This window comes from Bos taurus, chromosome 25 (genome assembly GCF_002263795.3).
Source record: "Bos taurus isolate L1 Dominette 01449 registration number 42190680 breed Hereford chromosome 25, ARS-UCD2.0, whole genome shotgun sequence".
In the NCBI taxonomy this organism is placed as follows: Eukaryota; Metazoa; Chordata; class Mammalia; order Artiodactyla; family Bovidae; genus Bos; species Bos taurus.
Window position 1 is genome coordinate 29,159,732 of NC_037352.1, and position 17,760 is coordinate 29,177,491.

Below are 17,760 nucleotides of genomic sequence, written 5' to 3' on the forward strand. Positions count from 1 at the left end.
TGAAAGGGATCCCGCAACACATTGATACTGACAACCTGCCTTCCCAGCTCCATCTCTGCCATTTCTTTAGTGACTCTCAGACCCAATTATTACAGGAATTATTTGATTAAGACGAGAAAAGAAATGCCTATAACCACCTCCTGCCTTTCTTTTTTGTACATGGGTAATTCCCCTTCCTCCCTTTGCAGGCTCTTTGTGAAGTTCATTATATGCAGATGTGAAAATAATTTTCCATTGCAAAGCTACTGTAATGATGTTCTAATGAATAATTCACTCTGCTTTTACAGAAATGAACCTGTAATGGGCTGCTGTGTGCTGACAGGGGAAAATAAAGTAGCTGAAATATGACTCCAGAGTCAGCCACAAGACGGCTCTGACCCGGTAGAGACAGGATACCCTCCTCACTATGACGGGCAGCCAAGCAGCATTTTAGAGCAAGAGGAGAAGAGTTTAAATGATTTCATTAAGATTTCTTCTTCGGCAGCCAAACAGGGATTTTTAAAAGAAAAGTCCCTTTAAATGTCAAACTTATTCATATTCAAAGGCAAACCTGGGCAGTGATATTTTAACTCTTTATTTTAATATACTTGGCAAGATTAATGAGGATGGTCATTTGTGAAAAGCCAGGTAGGGAACACTGGCAGGAGGGACCTGAGGTGGTTTGTAATGATGGAGAAAGCATTGGAAGACCAGCCTTGAGTTCTTCTGACCCAAAGTCACATCCCCATCCTAGGTCACTGCTCTCATCTCAAACAAGAAAAATGACAACACTTGTTCCACAGATGGCACAGGGCTGTGGGCAGAGCTGAACAAAGATGCCATTTCACATCCCTGGCTGTCATGTGCTGGGTGTAGGACCTTAAGCAAGTCAATTTAACTGGCCAGAGTTGCGGGATACCCATCTGTAAAATGGACATCATAATAGGTTCACATCAAACTAGCAGTTACTGAACACAGTATTTGTTATGCTCTGTTTTAAGTCTCATTTTTATCCTCCCAGGAGCCCTATGAGATCAAGGTTAACAATCTCGACTCTGCAGATGAGGACATCAGGGCAGGGAGTTCCTCTGTCATGAGGTTGTTATGAGAGGTCAATGAGATATTGCAAACAAGAACCTTAGCGAGTGCCTGGGACAGTATAAGGGGCTCACCAACAGTTGTTATTTTATACAATAATGTGGAAAACCACTTCTAGTTTAACGGCTATAAAGTGCTATGTGGCCGGAAGGGGGTTTTCAGTGCTTTAGAACATTATTTTAATAATTGTAACAACAATGATAAAAAAATTCTTCACTTTTATCCTGTTTATCCACAGACCTAGACATATTTGACTGCACTTCTGTTGTCTGGGGTTCCAGCCTCCTGAAACACAGGGGCTGCCATTTCTCAGTGGGAACAATTCCATGGCTTGGACACCTACAGGAGCTCCAGCTGAACAGATAAACCTGACTATGGCTGAGAGTACAGGTGACCAAACTGGGCTATGGAGGACAAAAATGCTCACCAACAGTTCACATCCTGTGCCAGGTATTGCTCCAAGTACATCACATGTCCTTAGCTTTAGTACTTAATACTCAGGTTAAGTACTTTTAATTTAGTTTTCACAACAGACCTAAAGGAAGGAGGGCTCGCTATAATCCCCATTTGATAACTGAGGAACCTAAGATATAGAGATGATAATTAGACTTGTTCAACATGTCATAATTACAAGCAGCAAGGCTGGGATTCCATACAAGCCTGTGCACAACTGTACAAGACCCCTGTGGGGCTGCGGCAATGGGAATTTTCTGAGATTATATTCTGGGCAGAATATGGAAGAGAATTGAAGAGCTGTGTAAACAAGGATCCAGCGCGCAGTTGGGACCTACCTGACGGGGCGGCTGGAGCTCTGTGGGAAGTGAGAGTGGACGATGGAGCCTGGTGCCAAAACCTGGGCTAGCATCTTCTAGACACAGTGCACGCTCAGGAGCAGGTCTTGACACTCAGTGTCAAGATGAATATAATGAGACTGGATTAACACACTATGATCCTTCTAACTGTAAATGGATTTAGAGATTTCCATGGTGCCAATCCCCACGTAAAGCAGGGGTTCTAATACCTGGAGGTCTGTGAGCCACCTCAAAGTGTATTTATAATCCTGCAAGGGTGAGCATCTTTCTGGGGAGGATGCATCAGCTTAGTACAGGGATCAGTGACCGGTCGTCAAGCACAAGGTCAGCGTTCTAGGTGATGGGGAAGGTTCTACCTCTAGCGGCAGATTCCACGCTATGTACACATGAGACTTGTAGTCGTCCATCCAGACTTCAGCAACCCGTAGAGCGTTCCTCTTGGTGTAGAAGCCGATGTTGCTGTTGTACGGTTTCTTCTTCCGCTCGATGTGGGCCACCCGTGAGCAAGGCAGGACCTCCATGCTGCCCCCACACAGCCACACCTGCGGGGATAAGGACTTCATCAACCCAACAGAGAAATTCCCAAAGACCACTGCCGACCCCCACCCTCAACTTGAAAGCAGCAGTTCGGGAGACAGCACGAGTGAGAAATGTATTTTATTATATAGAAAGCTACTGAGATTTTGGGGTTGGTTTGTTACTGCAGCAGAGCTTAACCTCACTTGACTAAAACTGGTAGAAAAAACAGGTTTGGAGGAATTTCTCTTATAGATACAGCAGCTCAGAATATTAAAATCTTTCTATTCCTACGAAATACCCATACATGTGAGGTGCCCCTGGTGACATGGGTTTTCTGAATTTCCCAGTAGAGCACAATTGGTACCTGTGAAGGTTTTATTTCCAATCTGAAGTTGTGCCCTATAGAACTATAAGGGAAAAATCAAACGAAAATAACAGACCATCTTTATTCATAGAAGCACAAAGTGTACAAGGGTCTAATTCTACATTATCAACATGCTCTATTTTGGAGTCTCTTAAGAGCACAGATGCCCGGCCTGCTGGAAGCATCCACCCCAGTGCCATCATATACAGGTGGCACTTGTGGCTGGAATATTTAAACGGAAGGCTGAAATGTTAATTGCCTTTAAGAGATGCAAAAGCCCAAGGAGGTGACAACTTGCCATCTTCTTCAGGGGCACAGCAGGCTTCCAGGCTCAAATGGCCCTGCTCCCAGAGGAAAATGGGACCATCTAACTTCTCTTGGTCCCACGCAGGACAAACAAAACATTTCCAATTGTCAGGAAAGGCTAATTTGCCGGGACTTCCCTGGTGGTCCAGTGGTTAGGAATCTCCCTGCCAGTGCAGGGGACGCAGGTTCCGTCTCTAGGCTGGGAAGAGTCCACATGCTGAAGGGCACCTAAGCCTGTGTGCACAGCTAGTGAGCGCACGCACCCCAGAGCCCACGCTGCGCAACAATAGAAACCACGGCAAGGAGAAGGCTGCGCACCGAAACTAGAGAGCTGGCCCGGCTCGCCGCCCCTGGAGAAAGCCCTCATGCAGAAAGGAAGACCCAGGGAGGCCAAAAATAAAATAAATATTTTTTTTATATAAAAGGACTAATTTGTAAAAATGAACTTCCTGGTACTGATGAAGGAGAAGAGGAAGAAGACACAGAGAAGTTTCAGGGATCTGTGAGACTCTCCTGTATACTCTCTGTAAATGAGAGTGCCGGTGAGTGTCTGAGGTCAGCACAGACCCACTTCAAGCTCTCCTACCTTTAGTTTCCCAAACTCCCTCGTGAGGATACTGGGACCTTCTTGAGTGTTTGCACACCTCCTCTGGGCCTTTATTGATTGAATTTAGTGGCAAATGCATGCAAGTGTGTGTGTGTGTGTGTGTGTGTGTGTGTGTGCTTCTGTTTCTATTACCCAACCTGTGGCTACCCCACAGAGAAATGATACAGATGGAAAACTCTCACCATAATCAAGAATCCTCACCTTGCCTGTTTCTTCAAGGAGGAGACAGGGGGCTAAGAAACTGTAGGCACTGGGCAGTCCAGACTAGTTTTATTTGTGACCCGACAACTAGACGCTCCCATGAGTTGGGACAGACCCAGCTGCTGGCAGTAGAAGTCAAGTCAGGGAAGCAAAGTATGGCAAGGAAGTCTGTGGGGGTAATAAGAGCAAGAGACCTTACACGGTAAAAGAAGGTGGCTGAATTCCCAGGAGTGGGCAATGCACAAACACACGGAAATCCAGGATACGCAACCCTGGACAGTTTCAAGATTCTGAGAATGGGAAAGACATCCCATGTTCACAAATTAGAAGACTTAGTTGGCTTAAAGCTCAACATTCAGAAAATGAAGATCACAGCATCCGGTCCCATCACTTCATGGGAAATAGATGGGGAAACAGTGGAAACAGTGTCAGACTTTATTTTTTGGGGCTCCAAAATCACTGCAGATGGTGACTGCAGCCATGAAATTAAAAGATGCTTACTCATTGGAAGGATAGTTATGACCAACCTAGAGAGCATATTCAAAAGGAGAGACATTACTTTGCCAACAAAGGTTCGTCTAATCAAGGCTATGATTTTTCCTGTGGTCATGTATGGATGTGAGAGTTGGACTGTGAAGAAGGCTGAGCGCCAAGGAATTGATGCTTTTGAACTGTGGTGTTGGAGAAGACTCTCGAGAGTCCCTTGGAGTGCAAGGAGATCCAACCAGTCCATTCTGAAGGAGACCAGCCCTGGGATTTCTTTGGAAGGAATGATGCTAAAGCTGAAACTCCAGTACTTTGGCCACCTCATGAGAAGAGCTGACTCATTGGAAAAGACTCTGATGCTGGGAGGGATTGGGGGCAGGAGGAGAAGGGGATGACAGAGGATGAGATGGCTGGATGGCATCACTGACTTAATGGACGTGAGTCTGGGTGAACTCTGGGAGTTGGTGATGGACAGGGAGGCCTGGCGTGCTGCGATTCATGGGGTCGCAAAGAGTCAGACACAACTGAGCAACTTTCACTCCATTTCACTTCATATCAATAGTTTACTCTTTTTATTGTTGAGTCCTATTCCCTTGTATGGATATATTAGAGTATTTTTCCATTTATCTCTTGATAGTTGTTCTGAGTTTAGTTATACTACAAAGAAAGCTGCTGTGGACATTATAAAAACAAACAAATAAGTAAATAAATACTTAAAAAATTAACTCAAAATGGATCAAAGACCTAAATGTAAGAGCCAAAACTATACAATTCTTGAAAGAAAACATAAGAGTAAATTTCTATGCCCTAGGATTAGGCAAAGATTTATCAACTGATGAATGGATAAACAAAATACAGTACATTCATACAATGGAATATTATTTAACAATAAAAACAAAGTTTAGACACATGCTACAACATGGATGAACTCTGACATTATGTAAGCGAAACAACTGGTCACAAAGGACTGTATATTATTTGATTCTGTTTATACGAAATGTCCAGTAAAAGAAAATTCATAGAGACAGAAAGTAAATCGATGGTTGCCAAGGGCTGCAGGTAGAGTCACAGGAATAGAGTGACTGCTAGTGGGTAGGGAGTTTCCTTTTAGGGTGATGAAAATGTTCTAATATTGATTACAGCGAATACTGCAAAACTTTTTGAATCTACTAAAAACCAATGAGTTGAACACTTTAAATGAGTGAACTCTAATAGTATGTGAATATCTCAACAAAGCTGTAACAAAAATAGATAAATGAATGTATACAAAGAGAGATGGGGAAAAGAAGATTCAAGGGATGGGTTCCAGTTTGGGGAGGGGTCGCAAAGAGTCAGACACGACTGAATGACTTTTACTTTCACTTTTCAGGAGGACTGCAAAAAGCAAAGCTGAGCTTGGTGAAGATCTCAGATGGTTGACTTCTTAGCATCATGTTTTCATGTTTTATCCATGTTGCAATGAATTACTGCATTGCCTTATACAGCAGAATACTACTCCATTGTATAGATGGCCTACATTTTGTTTATACATTTATTAGTTGATGGCCACTCGGGTTGTTTCCGTTGGGCAATTAAAAATAACCCTGCCATGAATATTCATATACAGGTTTTTATATATATGGATATATGTTATCATTGCCCCTGGGTACCCACCCTAGCAGCGGCATTGCTGGGTCATAGGGTAACTCCATGTTTAACCTTTTGAGGATCTACCAGACTTCTCCAAAGTGGCTGCACCATTCTACATTACCCCCAGCAGTGTAATGAGGTTCTTAGTTCTCCCCATCCTTGCTAACCCTTGTCACTGTCCATCTTTTTGATTAGAGCCATCCTAGTGGGTGTGAAGTAGCATCATATTATGGCTTTGATTTGCATTTCCCCAATGGCTAACGATGTTGAGCACTTTCTCTTGCACTTCTTGGCCATTTGTCTGTCTGCGGAGAAGTCTATTCAGATCCTCCATCCAATTTTTAATTGGATCGTTTGTCTTTATATGATGAGCTGAGGCCTCAGAGTGAAAATGAAGTTGGCTTCCAGGGTCTTTTCTCTCTCTTTTATCTCGCACTTCATCATCTTTTTGGATTCCAATGTGCAAGGTCTTTCAAACCATTCCTTATGGGCAGCCTCTTCCACGGACTCTGTGTAGGGCTGGCGTGGAGAGGGCAGTGAGGTGCAGAGGAATGAACCAGGCAGCGGAGGCCAACATTCTTGTTCTGCCTCCTCCAAAAACTAGCTGTGTAACATCAACCAAGTCACTTTCTCCCTCTCCCACCAGGTGCCCGAGACTGTTTATCCTAGTGTCTCAGCCAAACCTAGCAAGGGAGCTCTGTATCTCTCCGGTCACTCAGGGACAAAGCGGCACCCTACTCTGCTGTCTTGCAGGACGCTGCTTTATCGTAATGTAAGTCATGTTTGGCTTTCCTCAGCAAGAGAATAAGGAACCCCGGGACTGCAACGGGAGAATTCCAGACAGCTGACAGGTCAGCCAGCCGGAAAGGGGCGGGCTTCTCTGTGAAGCCCTCCAGTCGTTTTCAGCAAGCTTGAGGACAGATACCTGAAGTAAAAGGAGATGTCACTGACACCTTTCTCAGAAGAGGAGAAAAGAGACGTTTCTCTAGATTTTGTCATGTAGATTTGGAATATAGGAGAGAAAAGGTTTACCCCTAAAAAGGCAAGGGGAGGAGAGTCAAAGAACTGAGAATTAAATAAACTGATGTGTTTCCTGTGACCACATCCTGCAATCTAGAATACTAAATCAAAAGGTGTTCAAGGGCCACCTAGGCTCCTGTAACCCCAATACTCCATCCCGGCGGAGAAGGGGCAGCCCCCTGACACTCACCTCCAGAGTCCTTAGTTTCACAGAGTCCTTGCAAGGCCTGACCTAGTATGAGACCCTGAGAAACTGGAAGCCCAGTTCTGGGGCCCCTTTCATCCTCTCGGAGTGAAACCCTAAAGCTCTGGAGCTGGCCTCTCAATGTTTCCTCTCCACGGACAGGAATTCTTCCTGGTATCAGACTGAAGTCACTTTGGAAACCATTTAAACCTATTTACAACATTAAAAGCAGCATTGGAGGAGTGCTCAATGAAGAAATTACATCAACAACCCCATTCTGTGATCCAAGAGCCTGCAAATTTTAGCTTTTTGTCTGTTGGCAAAGATCTGTTCAAAACAATGCAAATTTCTGGCTAAGAGAACATTTACTTTGTTACTTCTGTCCTTCCAATCTTTTTCGAGATTCCCTGATAACCCACTTCCCAGATGGACAGGATCACCCCTGATTCTCGGTGCTCCCCTCTGCCAGCCTGGAGACGGTGAGCTGGTTTTTCCCAGTTTAAATGCACATTCCATCCCACTAAATTGGATGGACACATACTGGCTTGCCTTCACAAGTCCTTTTCCAAAAATCCAATTTCAAACCTCTCTTTTATTTATGATTGTTTCTCAGAAATAGGATTTACCAATATGGACCTCAAGACATATTTCAGTTTAAATACCACAGAGGTGAGAACCTCTAAAATACCTGAATTCTATTGCCTGTTGATACAAGTCATTTCTCTTAATGCGAGATGAGGAATTAAAACGAAGCTTGGCAAATGGCATGTGATTTTACAGGAGGAAAGAAACGCAGATTGAAAGCAGCTTGATTGATGGAGCATGAAAAGAGTGTTGGGAAAGCTTTTTGTTCCTTTCTTTTGATTTTTGTTGCTGTTGCTTGTGCTTGTAAAAGAATAATATTGGGGAGGAAAATAAATAATATCAGGTTTATGCTCATCGACTTAAAATGTTTCCCAGCCTTACTATCTAGTCTGCTAGCATGTAACTGTCAGAGAGGTCTGGGCTTCTATGTTAGAAAAACAGCTCAAAGCGGCCTCAATCAGCCCCCTCGGGGTCAGTTTGGCCCTGTCTTCCCCCATTCCTCACCTCTCTCTCTTTCCCTGTACTTAAGACTGCCCCATGCTGGCTTTCTCTGGCTCCTTCCATCTCTGACCTCTTTACAGACACGTCTCTTTGGCCTATCCCTCCTTGCAAAGAGCAGCTCTGGCCAAGTAGATATCAAGCATTTTGTCTATTTTTGCACTCTCAGCACCCAACTGGTAATTCTAGCAATTTCCCTCTCTTAGTCATTTAAGCTACATATATGTTTACTAGGACCGGAGCTTGGAGCTAAATGCTGCCAGGGATATAAAGGTAATTGAGACACGGATCCTACAACGTAGTCTTTGTTCTGTCCTCAGAGCTTACAACTGGAATTCCAGGAGAGTGTTGAGAACTGTTCTAGACCCTTGGGGTGGAATCAGCCTCAATGAGGTGGCAGGGTGGGGGCAGTGATAACCTTGTGTTCATTTCTCCACGTACGCATCCATGCTCTTCTATCATCCAGTCTGCATTTTGCCTGGGATTAAAGAGGAGCTGGCAGGATGTGGATGAACCAGGCTTAACCACAGGAGGACAGTGAATTAGATTTGGTTCTTTTTCTCTTTAATCTTTATTTTTTATTGAAGTAGAGTTGTGTTTATATATATATAATAGAGTTTATATATATATATATTTTTTAAGACATCTACTTTTTTAAGGTCTGCTACTATCATTGGCCAAAAATTTCAATTAATTTTTAAAATGTTGGACAAGTAATTGGGTTAGGAGCCACAGATCAGGGAAGTGTGGGGTTTCTAAGACTGATGATAAGCTGTGAGTCAGGAAAGACACAGGATGGAGCGTCAGGATCCAGGGACTTGGGGGCAAAGTAAATGATCCAGTCATTATGACAACCAACAGGAACCAGACAGGGTTGGCCTTAGGAGCCGGAATGCTGCCACCACAGCAGAGTCTAAAGACCAGAAATTCTAGACCATCCTGACAGTCAATGCTCTTGGGAGATGCTGAATGATTCAGAGCCAGGGAAAGACAAATGCAGATCCCAGTTCACTTGGGTCTGGGCACAAAAGGAAACTCAGAACCATCAGATGAGCCTCCTGAGTCAATCTGAGCCTGAGGCTGGGGGCCGGGGCCTGATGGGTTACCGCATCAGTAGATTTCACCATCTCTTCAATTTTTTTGGCACAAACCTTAGAACTTTGATCAGATAAGGATTCTTACAATGGGAGAGGACACTCATATGCCAAGAAGATGATGAATCTCTGTCCCTCTTAATGAATTCCAACTTCTATTTTGGTGTCAGACAGACCAGAGAATCGTGGATGTTCTCTTTGGGCGTGTAACTGTCCGCTGACAAACCAAACCCAAACATGGCACCACTCATGGCAAGGACGAGGCCAACCTTTGCCAGTGTCAACTGCAGGAGCTCCTGCAGACTCCACCACAAAGGCTGTAACCTGGGCAGCATGGCCTCTTGTGGCCTTAATCTCCACCCACCCCACCCCCAGAGCTGTGGCCTTGAGACAGAGCCTAGGGGAGGTGCATCCCCCAAGGTTGATGTGGCTGATGATGTTTCTTCATCCTCTCTCTCCCACCGCCCAGGGACTTGGAAGTCATCTGTAATAGGTGGAGAAGCCACATGGAGAAGAAGCCCAAGTCCCCAAGTGACCACAAGGAAGGCTACCTTTCCACCCTGAGCATCCACAATGGATTTTTGTTGAATTCTCAAAGAGAGACTTCCCTTGTGGTCCAGCGGTTGACAGTCTGCCAGTGCAGGGGACACGAGTCTGATCCCTGGTCTGGGAAGATCCCACATGTCGTACAGCAGCTAAGCCTGTGCACCACAACTCCTGAGCCCCGCTCCTACAGACAGTGCTCTGCAGCAAGAGGAGCTCCCTCAGTGAGAAGCCCATGCGATGCAGCTAAGGAGTAGCCCCCGTTCGTGGCAACTAGAGAAAGCCTGCAACGCAGCAATGAAGACCCAGTACGGCCAAAAATGAATTAAAAAAAATACTTAAAAAAATAAACTCGCAGTGAAACCAGCGAGATTAAGAGGTTTGCCTCTTCTAGCAGCCAGAATTACCAGCCCTAGAGACGCCCCATCCCTTGTTTTGACTTGAAAGTGTGTAGAACTTGAAAATGTCTACAGGAACCCCAGGCTTTGAATGGATTAGATGACCTGAAGCAAGTGGCCTCCCAGAGGTTCCTTCCAACCTGGTAATTTCATTTCTGTTTCTCTCTCAGAAAACAATCCACTTCTGAGCATCGTTGGAGGCCGGTTACTGAGTCTGCATGCTGATGATGGCCGCGATGTGCCCCCATCCCATGTGGTCCTCTGCCCTGCATGGGGTCACTTTCATGTTAGGCAAATGGCTGAAATGTTTGGCCAGCAGCAGCACGGATAAAGGGAAATAGTCTTTTAAAATTTTTCAACAGTTCTCCCCAGCACTGCTTTGTTCTTGCTCTCTGAAAGCGGTATCCGGCATATCTTCCGGGCCTGGGGTCTATTGGAACAATTGTAAAATGTCATCTCTTCTACCTGCTGACTTCTGCGGCTGTAAGCTGCTGGTGGCCGGGCTCCCACAGAGTCCGCGGGACCGAATGTGTGAACTCACTTCCCATTCACAGAAAGCATGGTCCAAAAAGGCCAGCCTGACCGAACTATGTCTCTCTGCTCTCTGGCTCAAAGAAAACACAGGAATGTCATTGTATCATCTCGAATGTATCCCCTTCTTTTCCCTTTTGTGAAAATCCTGGGATGTGTGGGGTTGGGTTCTGATAGTCCTCAGAATGCCAGTGAATGGCATTGATCTTAACACCTTAAAGAACCAGCAGCTCCAGGTTGCTTCAAAGGCCGCCTCCAGGCTTTTGTCCTGGAGAATTTGAAACACAACCCAGCCCGTGATTGAAGTTCATGTGTCTGACATGCTTAACAGATGCCCTGTGCTCCTGCATTTTCTTGTCACCCTGGGTCCTAGGACGAGTGCTCAGGGGGCAGGAAGGAATCATGACTGCTGTGGGGAAAAGGCACCCCTCCACACACACACACCTAATCCCTGGCCAATTGATTCATTGAAGCCCTCGCTCCCAAGGACCTCAGAATGTGACTGGATTTGGAGACAGAACCTTAAAAGACAGAACTTAAGGTTTAAGTGAGTGAGTGCAAGTCGCTCAGATGTGTCTGACTTTTTGCGACCCCATGGACTATACACAGTCTGTGGAATTCTCCAGGCCAGAATACTGGAGTGGGTAGCCTTTCCCTTCTCCAGGGGATCTTCCCAACCCAGGGATCGAACCCAGGTCTCCTGCATTGCAGGCAGATTCTTTACCAGCTGAGTCACAAAGGAAGCCAACTTAAGGTTTACTGAAGTCATCAGGGTGGGTGGTGCCCTAATCTAGTATGACCCGTATCTTTATAAGAAGAGGAGGGGACTTCCCTGGTGGACCAGTGGCTAGGACTTCGCCTTCCAACGCAAGGGTTGCGGGTTTGATCCCTGGTTGGGGAGTTAAGGGGCTTCCCTGGTGGCTCAGATGGTAAAGAATCTGCCTGCAATGTGGGAGACTTGGGTTCGATCCCTGGGTTGAGAAGATCCCCTGGAGAAGGAAAAGATTACCCATGGAGAAGGGAAAGACTACCCATTCCAGTATTCTGGCCTGGAGAATTCCATGGACAGTATAGTCCATGGGGTCTGAAAGAGTCAGACACAATTGAATAACTTTCAGTTAGGGGGTTAAGACCCCACATGCCTCGTGGCCAAAACACCAGAAACATAAAACAGAAGCAATACTGTAACCAATTCAATGAAGATTTTAAAAATGGTCCACATCAAAAGAAAAAAAAAAAAAAGATTAGGACAAAGACAGGCACACACACTCAGAGCAACATAGGAGTGCACAGAGAGAACTCTCCATCTACACACCAAGGAGGAAAGCAGCTCTGCTGACACCTTGATCTTGAACTTCTAGCCTCCAGGAGAGAAAGAACACTTCCGTTGTTTAAGCCACCCAGGCTGCAGGGCTTTGCTATGGCAGCCTTAGCAAACGAATACAATATCCCTCCTCCGTTTTCCCTGGGTTTCATCCCAGGGCACTTCTGTGGAGAATCCAGGGCAAGTCTGTAAAGCAGCGGTCCCCAACTCAGACCACGGACTGACACTGGTCCATGGCCTGTTAGCAACCCCTCACAGCAAGAGGTGAGTGGTGGGCAAGCCAGCAAAGCTTCATCTGTATTTACAGCTGCTTCCCATCGCTCACATTGCTACCTGAGTTCCACCTCCTGTCCTGATCGATCAGTGGGAGTGTTAGATTCTCATAGGAGAAGAGACCCCACTGGGCTTGCATCATCCTGAAACCATCCCCCTTCCCAAGCCAGTCCGTGGAAAAATTGTCTTCTTTGAAACCAGTCCCTGGTGCCCAAAAGGTTGGAGACGACAGCTGCTGTAAAGGAAAACATTCTTTCAAAAAAATTCATCTTGACGTAGTTAGTTGCCCATGAAATTGTAGCACCTTCTGTCATTAGCTTAGAGGCCTGCTTTGGGAAACCCTTCCAAATCCCCTCTTGGAAACAGAGGAGCTTTGGTTAAAGAGCTTCCATATGGGGGAGAAGTACTTTCTGGCATACAGACAGGAAGGGGCTTCTTCCACAAAACGAGACGTTACATTCCAAGGGAAGTTGGGGTAGCATGAGGGATGCTGCTTTCTTAGCATCACAGAAGGGGCATCAGTAGACAGCCCTGAACCTTGTACTCCTGGTGACATGTCAGCCTGTCCAGGAAGGACTAATGCTGAAGCTCCAATACTCTGGCCACCTGAAGCGAAGAGCCAACTCATTAGTAAAGACCCTGATGCTGGGAAAGATCAAGGGCAGGAGGAGCAGGGGGGGACAGAGGATGAGATGGTTGGATGGCATCATCGACTCAATGGACATGGGTTTGAGCAAGCTCCGGGAGATGGTGAAGGACAGGGAAGCCTGGCGTGCTGCAGTTGATGGGGTCACAAAGAGTCGGACACGACTGAGTGATTGAACAAAAACAGTAAGATCCAGGGTGTGATATATGCAAGTCTGTGCTTACTACTGGAGACAGAAGCATGGTATGGCTAATGGTCCAGAGATCTATAGCCTCCATTCATAACTGAAATAATTGCTAATGTCAGTTAGAGATGAGTGAACATAAAACATACATTTGACGTTCCTGACCAAGCTGCTAGACCATCCTATCTTATCAGACCCATCAGAGACATGGGGACTCTAAGCTAAACACCCTTGTTTGGGGGTTACAGGCAGCTACCATCTAAAAAATTTTAAATGTAGATTTCAAGAGTTTTTTTTTCCCCATCTCTCCACAAACAGGTTTTCCAAGAGGCAGAATCAAGCTGAAGAGGTACGTGATTTTCTTTGGTGATGCAGAGCCTGTGTGGATATTTTGATCTGTTCTTCTAGGCAAAAGGGACTGTATTAAATGATTGATTTAAAAATTAACGATTGCTAGTGGAATAGTAACCACAAGAAATCACATTCATGCAAATCCCACAAGGGAAAAATATTGCATGATTTATCTCTTTGTCAGCATTCTGGCATTCTCAGATGAAAGTTAGTTTTTTTTTCCCACCCTTGCTTTGTTTTTGTACTTATCCTAATTTTCTACATAACACAGTTTCCAGATTGTGAGGAATGATTATCCTTATTCAGTGTGAATGGTAGCAGAGATCTATTCATGAAAAGGGCCACGTTCTTCCCATCATCAACCACCCTCCCCTTTGCCTTGTCAGAGTACATCCCCCTCTGATGAGATTAACTGAAGGTTCAACTGGATAACGGAGTGGCTCGTTGGTTTAGGGACATGATTCTCGCTTCGGGTGTGAGAGGTTCTGGGTTAATGTCCTGGACAAGCCTGGGTTATCCGCTCTGGCTTACCCATTGTTGAGGAGGGCATGGCAACTCACTCCAGGATTCTGGCCTGGAGAATCCCCATAGACAGAGGACCTGGTGGGGTACAGTTCATGGGGTTGCAAAGAGTTGGACATGACTGAGCGACTAAGCACAACTGGATAAAGCAAAAATTCCAAGCTTCACATTGCAACTAAGAACAGTGGTTTATGGGCACTGGAAAGTTTGCCGTGCTGGGCTTTGCAATAGATCCTGGGGTAACAGGACTTTGTGATGCTCCCAATACATTCCACAGCTTGGAGTGTTTCTTGCTTGCCATTTTCAGTCGTGTGCTGTGCCTTAGGTGGCTTGCTGTTTCTCAGGCTGCTGACAATTATTCACCTCCATGACAGAGGGAAAAAGGAGTTCAGCTCCACCTGCTGGAGTGAGCGGAGCCGTCCCCAAGGGCTTCCTTGTACAACTACCCTGCATCAGAACCTCTGGTGATGGGACAGAAACATCCGCCTGAAGAGGATGGACAGCTGCTGTGTCCAGGACGCCAGTGGGCACAGCCCAAATCGCCGGGAGAGGAGACAGTGGAGTCTTTCTCCCAGATTTGCACTCTGGTGATGAGGGTGCGGTTCGCCCAGACACAGCTTCATCCTCAGAAGATTCTCATAAAACTGCCCGGTGCCACTAACATCTCAGATCTTTTTTTCTGTTGACTCCTTTCCCAAAGCAATGTTCTTCCCTCACGTAGCATCACAAGCCTCAGTTCCCAGGATCCAGACTTAGAGGCCTCCGTATACACTGAGGGCAGATACCCAAACTGAATGGTCCATTTCATTATTTCCATGTGTTCCTCCAGCCCAAGCTGACACTCCTAAACTCACCTCCTGCATCATCCTGGTTACACTCACTGTACACCCTCCTGTCTATTCTAAACTCAGCCACTGCCCACGCTGTGTCCACACCATGACCCTCCTCCTTTCCTGTCCTCTCTGCCCTGTCAAATTCCATCCACTTTTCAAGGCCCAGCGAACTCCCCTCTCCCCACAGGAAGCACTTTCCTAACCCTCCAAGGGAGGGACAGCCCCCTTTCCTCATCTATAATAACACTCCTTATTTGTGCCACTATTTCACAGATGGAGCAGATGGTCTAAAATGCGGGCTGTGCGCGGCACATTGGACATGATGCCAACTCGTGAGCTGCATACAGAGCCGGTGCCGAGAAATATGCCAAACTCCTGGTCTCCGCTGATCCTCACGCTCTACGACAATATCCTGCTCCACAGTTCCTCCCTGACCAATGCAGAGTGACCCACTCTGACCCCAGGCTCCTTTTCTTTGGCTTCGCTCATTCAGTTACTCCTACTAAACCTTTTCAGAAGGAGGGGCCTCAGACCATGATGCCTATACTGATGAAATAATAATAACAAGGTAATGAGAGTTAAAGCTTAACTGTATTGTAAGCACTTTACATTTATTAATTCGTTACTAACTCAATCACATAATAACATAATGAGGAACGTGCTGTTATGTTTCCCCTTTTAGAAACAAAGAAAGTGAGGCAAAGAGTTCTAGCAAATTGTCCACGGATACCCAGTATCCATGGGATTTCCTGGCGGTCCTGTGGTAAAGCATCTGCCTTCCAATGCAGGGGCTGTGGGTTCGATCCCTGGTTGGGGAACAAAGATCCCACATGCCACAGAGCAGCTAAGCCCACGGGCCACAACTAGAGTCCATTTGCCACAACTAGAGAATCCTTCCAACTGCAGGGAAAATCCTGCTCACCACAACAAACCCCAGCACAGCTAAATTAAATAAATAAATAAATTTAAATAAAACAACTTTCCCCTCAAAACCCCAAAGACACCCAGTGTCCTAACTGTGCTTTCTTAGACTCTGTCTCTGTTTGTCTGTGCATCATCCATTAATCATGGCACCAAACTAACAGCCATGTTTTTAACCTCTCTCCTGCCATCCAGGGCCCATACTGTGATCCATCTCCTTACTTAACTCTCAGTGACCAAGTGGGGGTTTCCCCTGCTCTGAATCATCCAGGGCCAGGCACCAGGCACTTGGGACAGCCCCTACGACCCAGGCTGCCGGAAGTACTCAAACCAGCCAGTCCTAAATGGTTTACCCTGCCCCGTGAGCCATCCTGGTGGGAACCCCAGTAAAGGCTTTGGCCAGGCCTTCCCCTCGCTCCTTCTGCCTCCCGACATGGGGCAGACCCCCATTTCTAGGAGAAATGTGAGTAACAGTAAACTTCTCTTCCAGTGGCAGGTCCCTCTATCACCTTTACAAATTAAGCCGAGGCACAACCACTCAGCGAGGAAGAAACTGAGTCGGGGGATCTGAACCCTGCTGTCTGCACATCCCATCCTTCCTATTTGGGCTCTGTCTAGGTCTTCCAATTCGGCTCAGCTTAGTCCATTCTCTATTACTTGGAATTCTTTCTGGAACCCTCTCATTTTACCTCTGCATCTCTACCCTCCTTTGTACTGTCTTGGCAAAACCACTATGTTGGATTAGACCAAGAGTCTGCATTGTCTGGACCAATACCCAAACTACTAAATACTATTGGAGAAAATCTCATAAACGCACAGAGTTGCCTTCATAAACATAAGTAATCAACCTCAAGGGGGCCCTAAATATTGTTGGGGAAGCCTAGGAGGTCTCCATGGGAAGATCTCTCTTTGGTTCTCATGGCTGCTAGTTCAACCTTCCCCATTCTCCTCCAATCTCTAACTACCCCTCACTTTCAGCTGATGCCTTTTTATTCTTTCAAAATTAATTTTTATTGGAGTATGGCTGCTTTCCCTGGTAACTCAGCTGGTAAAGAATCCTCCTGCAATACAGGAGACCCCAGTTCAATTTCTGGGTTGGGAGTATCCGCTGAAGAAGAGATAGGCTATCCACTCCAGTATTTTTGGGCTTCCCTGGTGGCTCAGATGGTAAAGAACCCTCCTGCAATGGGGGAGACCTGCGTTTGGTCCCTGGGTTGGGAAGATCCCCTGGAGAAGGGAAAGGCTACCCACTCCAGTATTCTGGCTTGGAGAATTCCATGGACAGAGGAACCTGGCAGGCTACAGTCCACGGAGTTGCAGAGTTGGACACGACTGAGCAACTTTCACTTATGGTTGCTTGACAATGCTGTGTTAGTTTCTAAAGTGCAGCAAAATGAATCAAGCTACACATACACATATATCCCCTCCCTTTTGGACTTCCTTCCCCTTCAGGTCACCACAGTGCATTCAGCAGAGTCCCCTATGCTATGCAGTCAGCGCTCATTAGTTATCTATTTCATACACAGTATCAATAGTGTACTTGTGTCGATCTCAATTTCCCAATTCCTCCCACTCTCCCCCTTCCCCCTTGAAAGTGAAAAGTGAAAGTCGCTCTGTCGTGTCCAACTCTTTGCAACCTCATGGACTATACAGCCCATGAAATTCTCCAGGCCAGAATACTGGAGTGGGGTAGCCTTTCCCTTCTCCAGGGGATCTTCCCAACCCAGGTCTCCTGCATTGCAGACAGATTCTTTACCAGCTGAGCCACAAAGGAAGACCAAGGATACTGGAGTAGGGTAGCCTATCCCTTCTCCAGGGGATCTTCCCAACCCAGGAATTGAACCGGGGTCTC

The 17,760-nt window shown here is 46.1% G+C and overlaps 1 protein-coding gene across 1 annotated transcript in view; it reads right to left on the reverse strand.

Annotated features, from left to right (window-relative positions):
- Positions 1 to 17,760, reverse strand: part of GALNT17 (polypeptide N-acetylgalactosaminyltransferase 17) — a 430,081-nt gene that overhangs the window by 26,027 nt on the left and 386,294 nt on the right. The window contains exon 7 of the mRNA NM_001192067.3: positions 2,246 to 2,431. Coding sequence (NP_001178996.2) covers positions 2,246 to 2,431 — 186 coding nt within the window. The remainder of the gene's footprint in view (positions 1 to 2,245; positions 2,432 to 17,760) is intronic.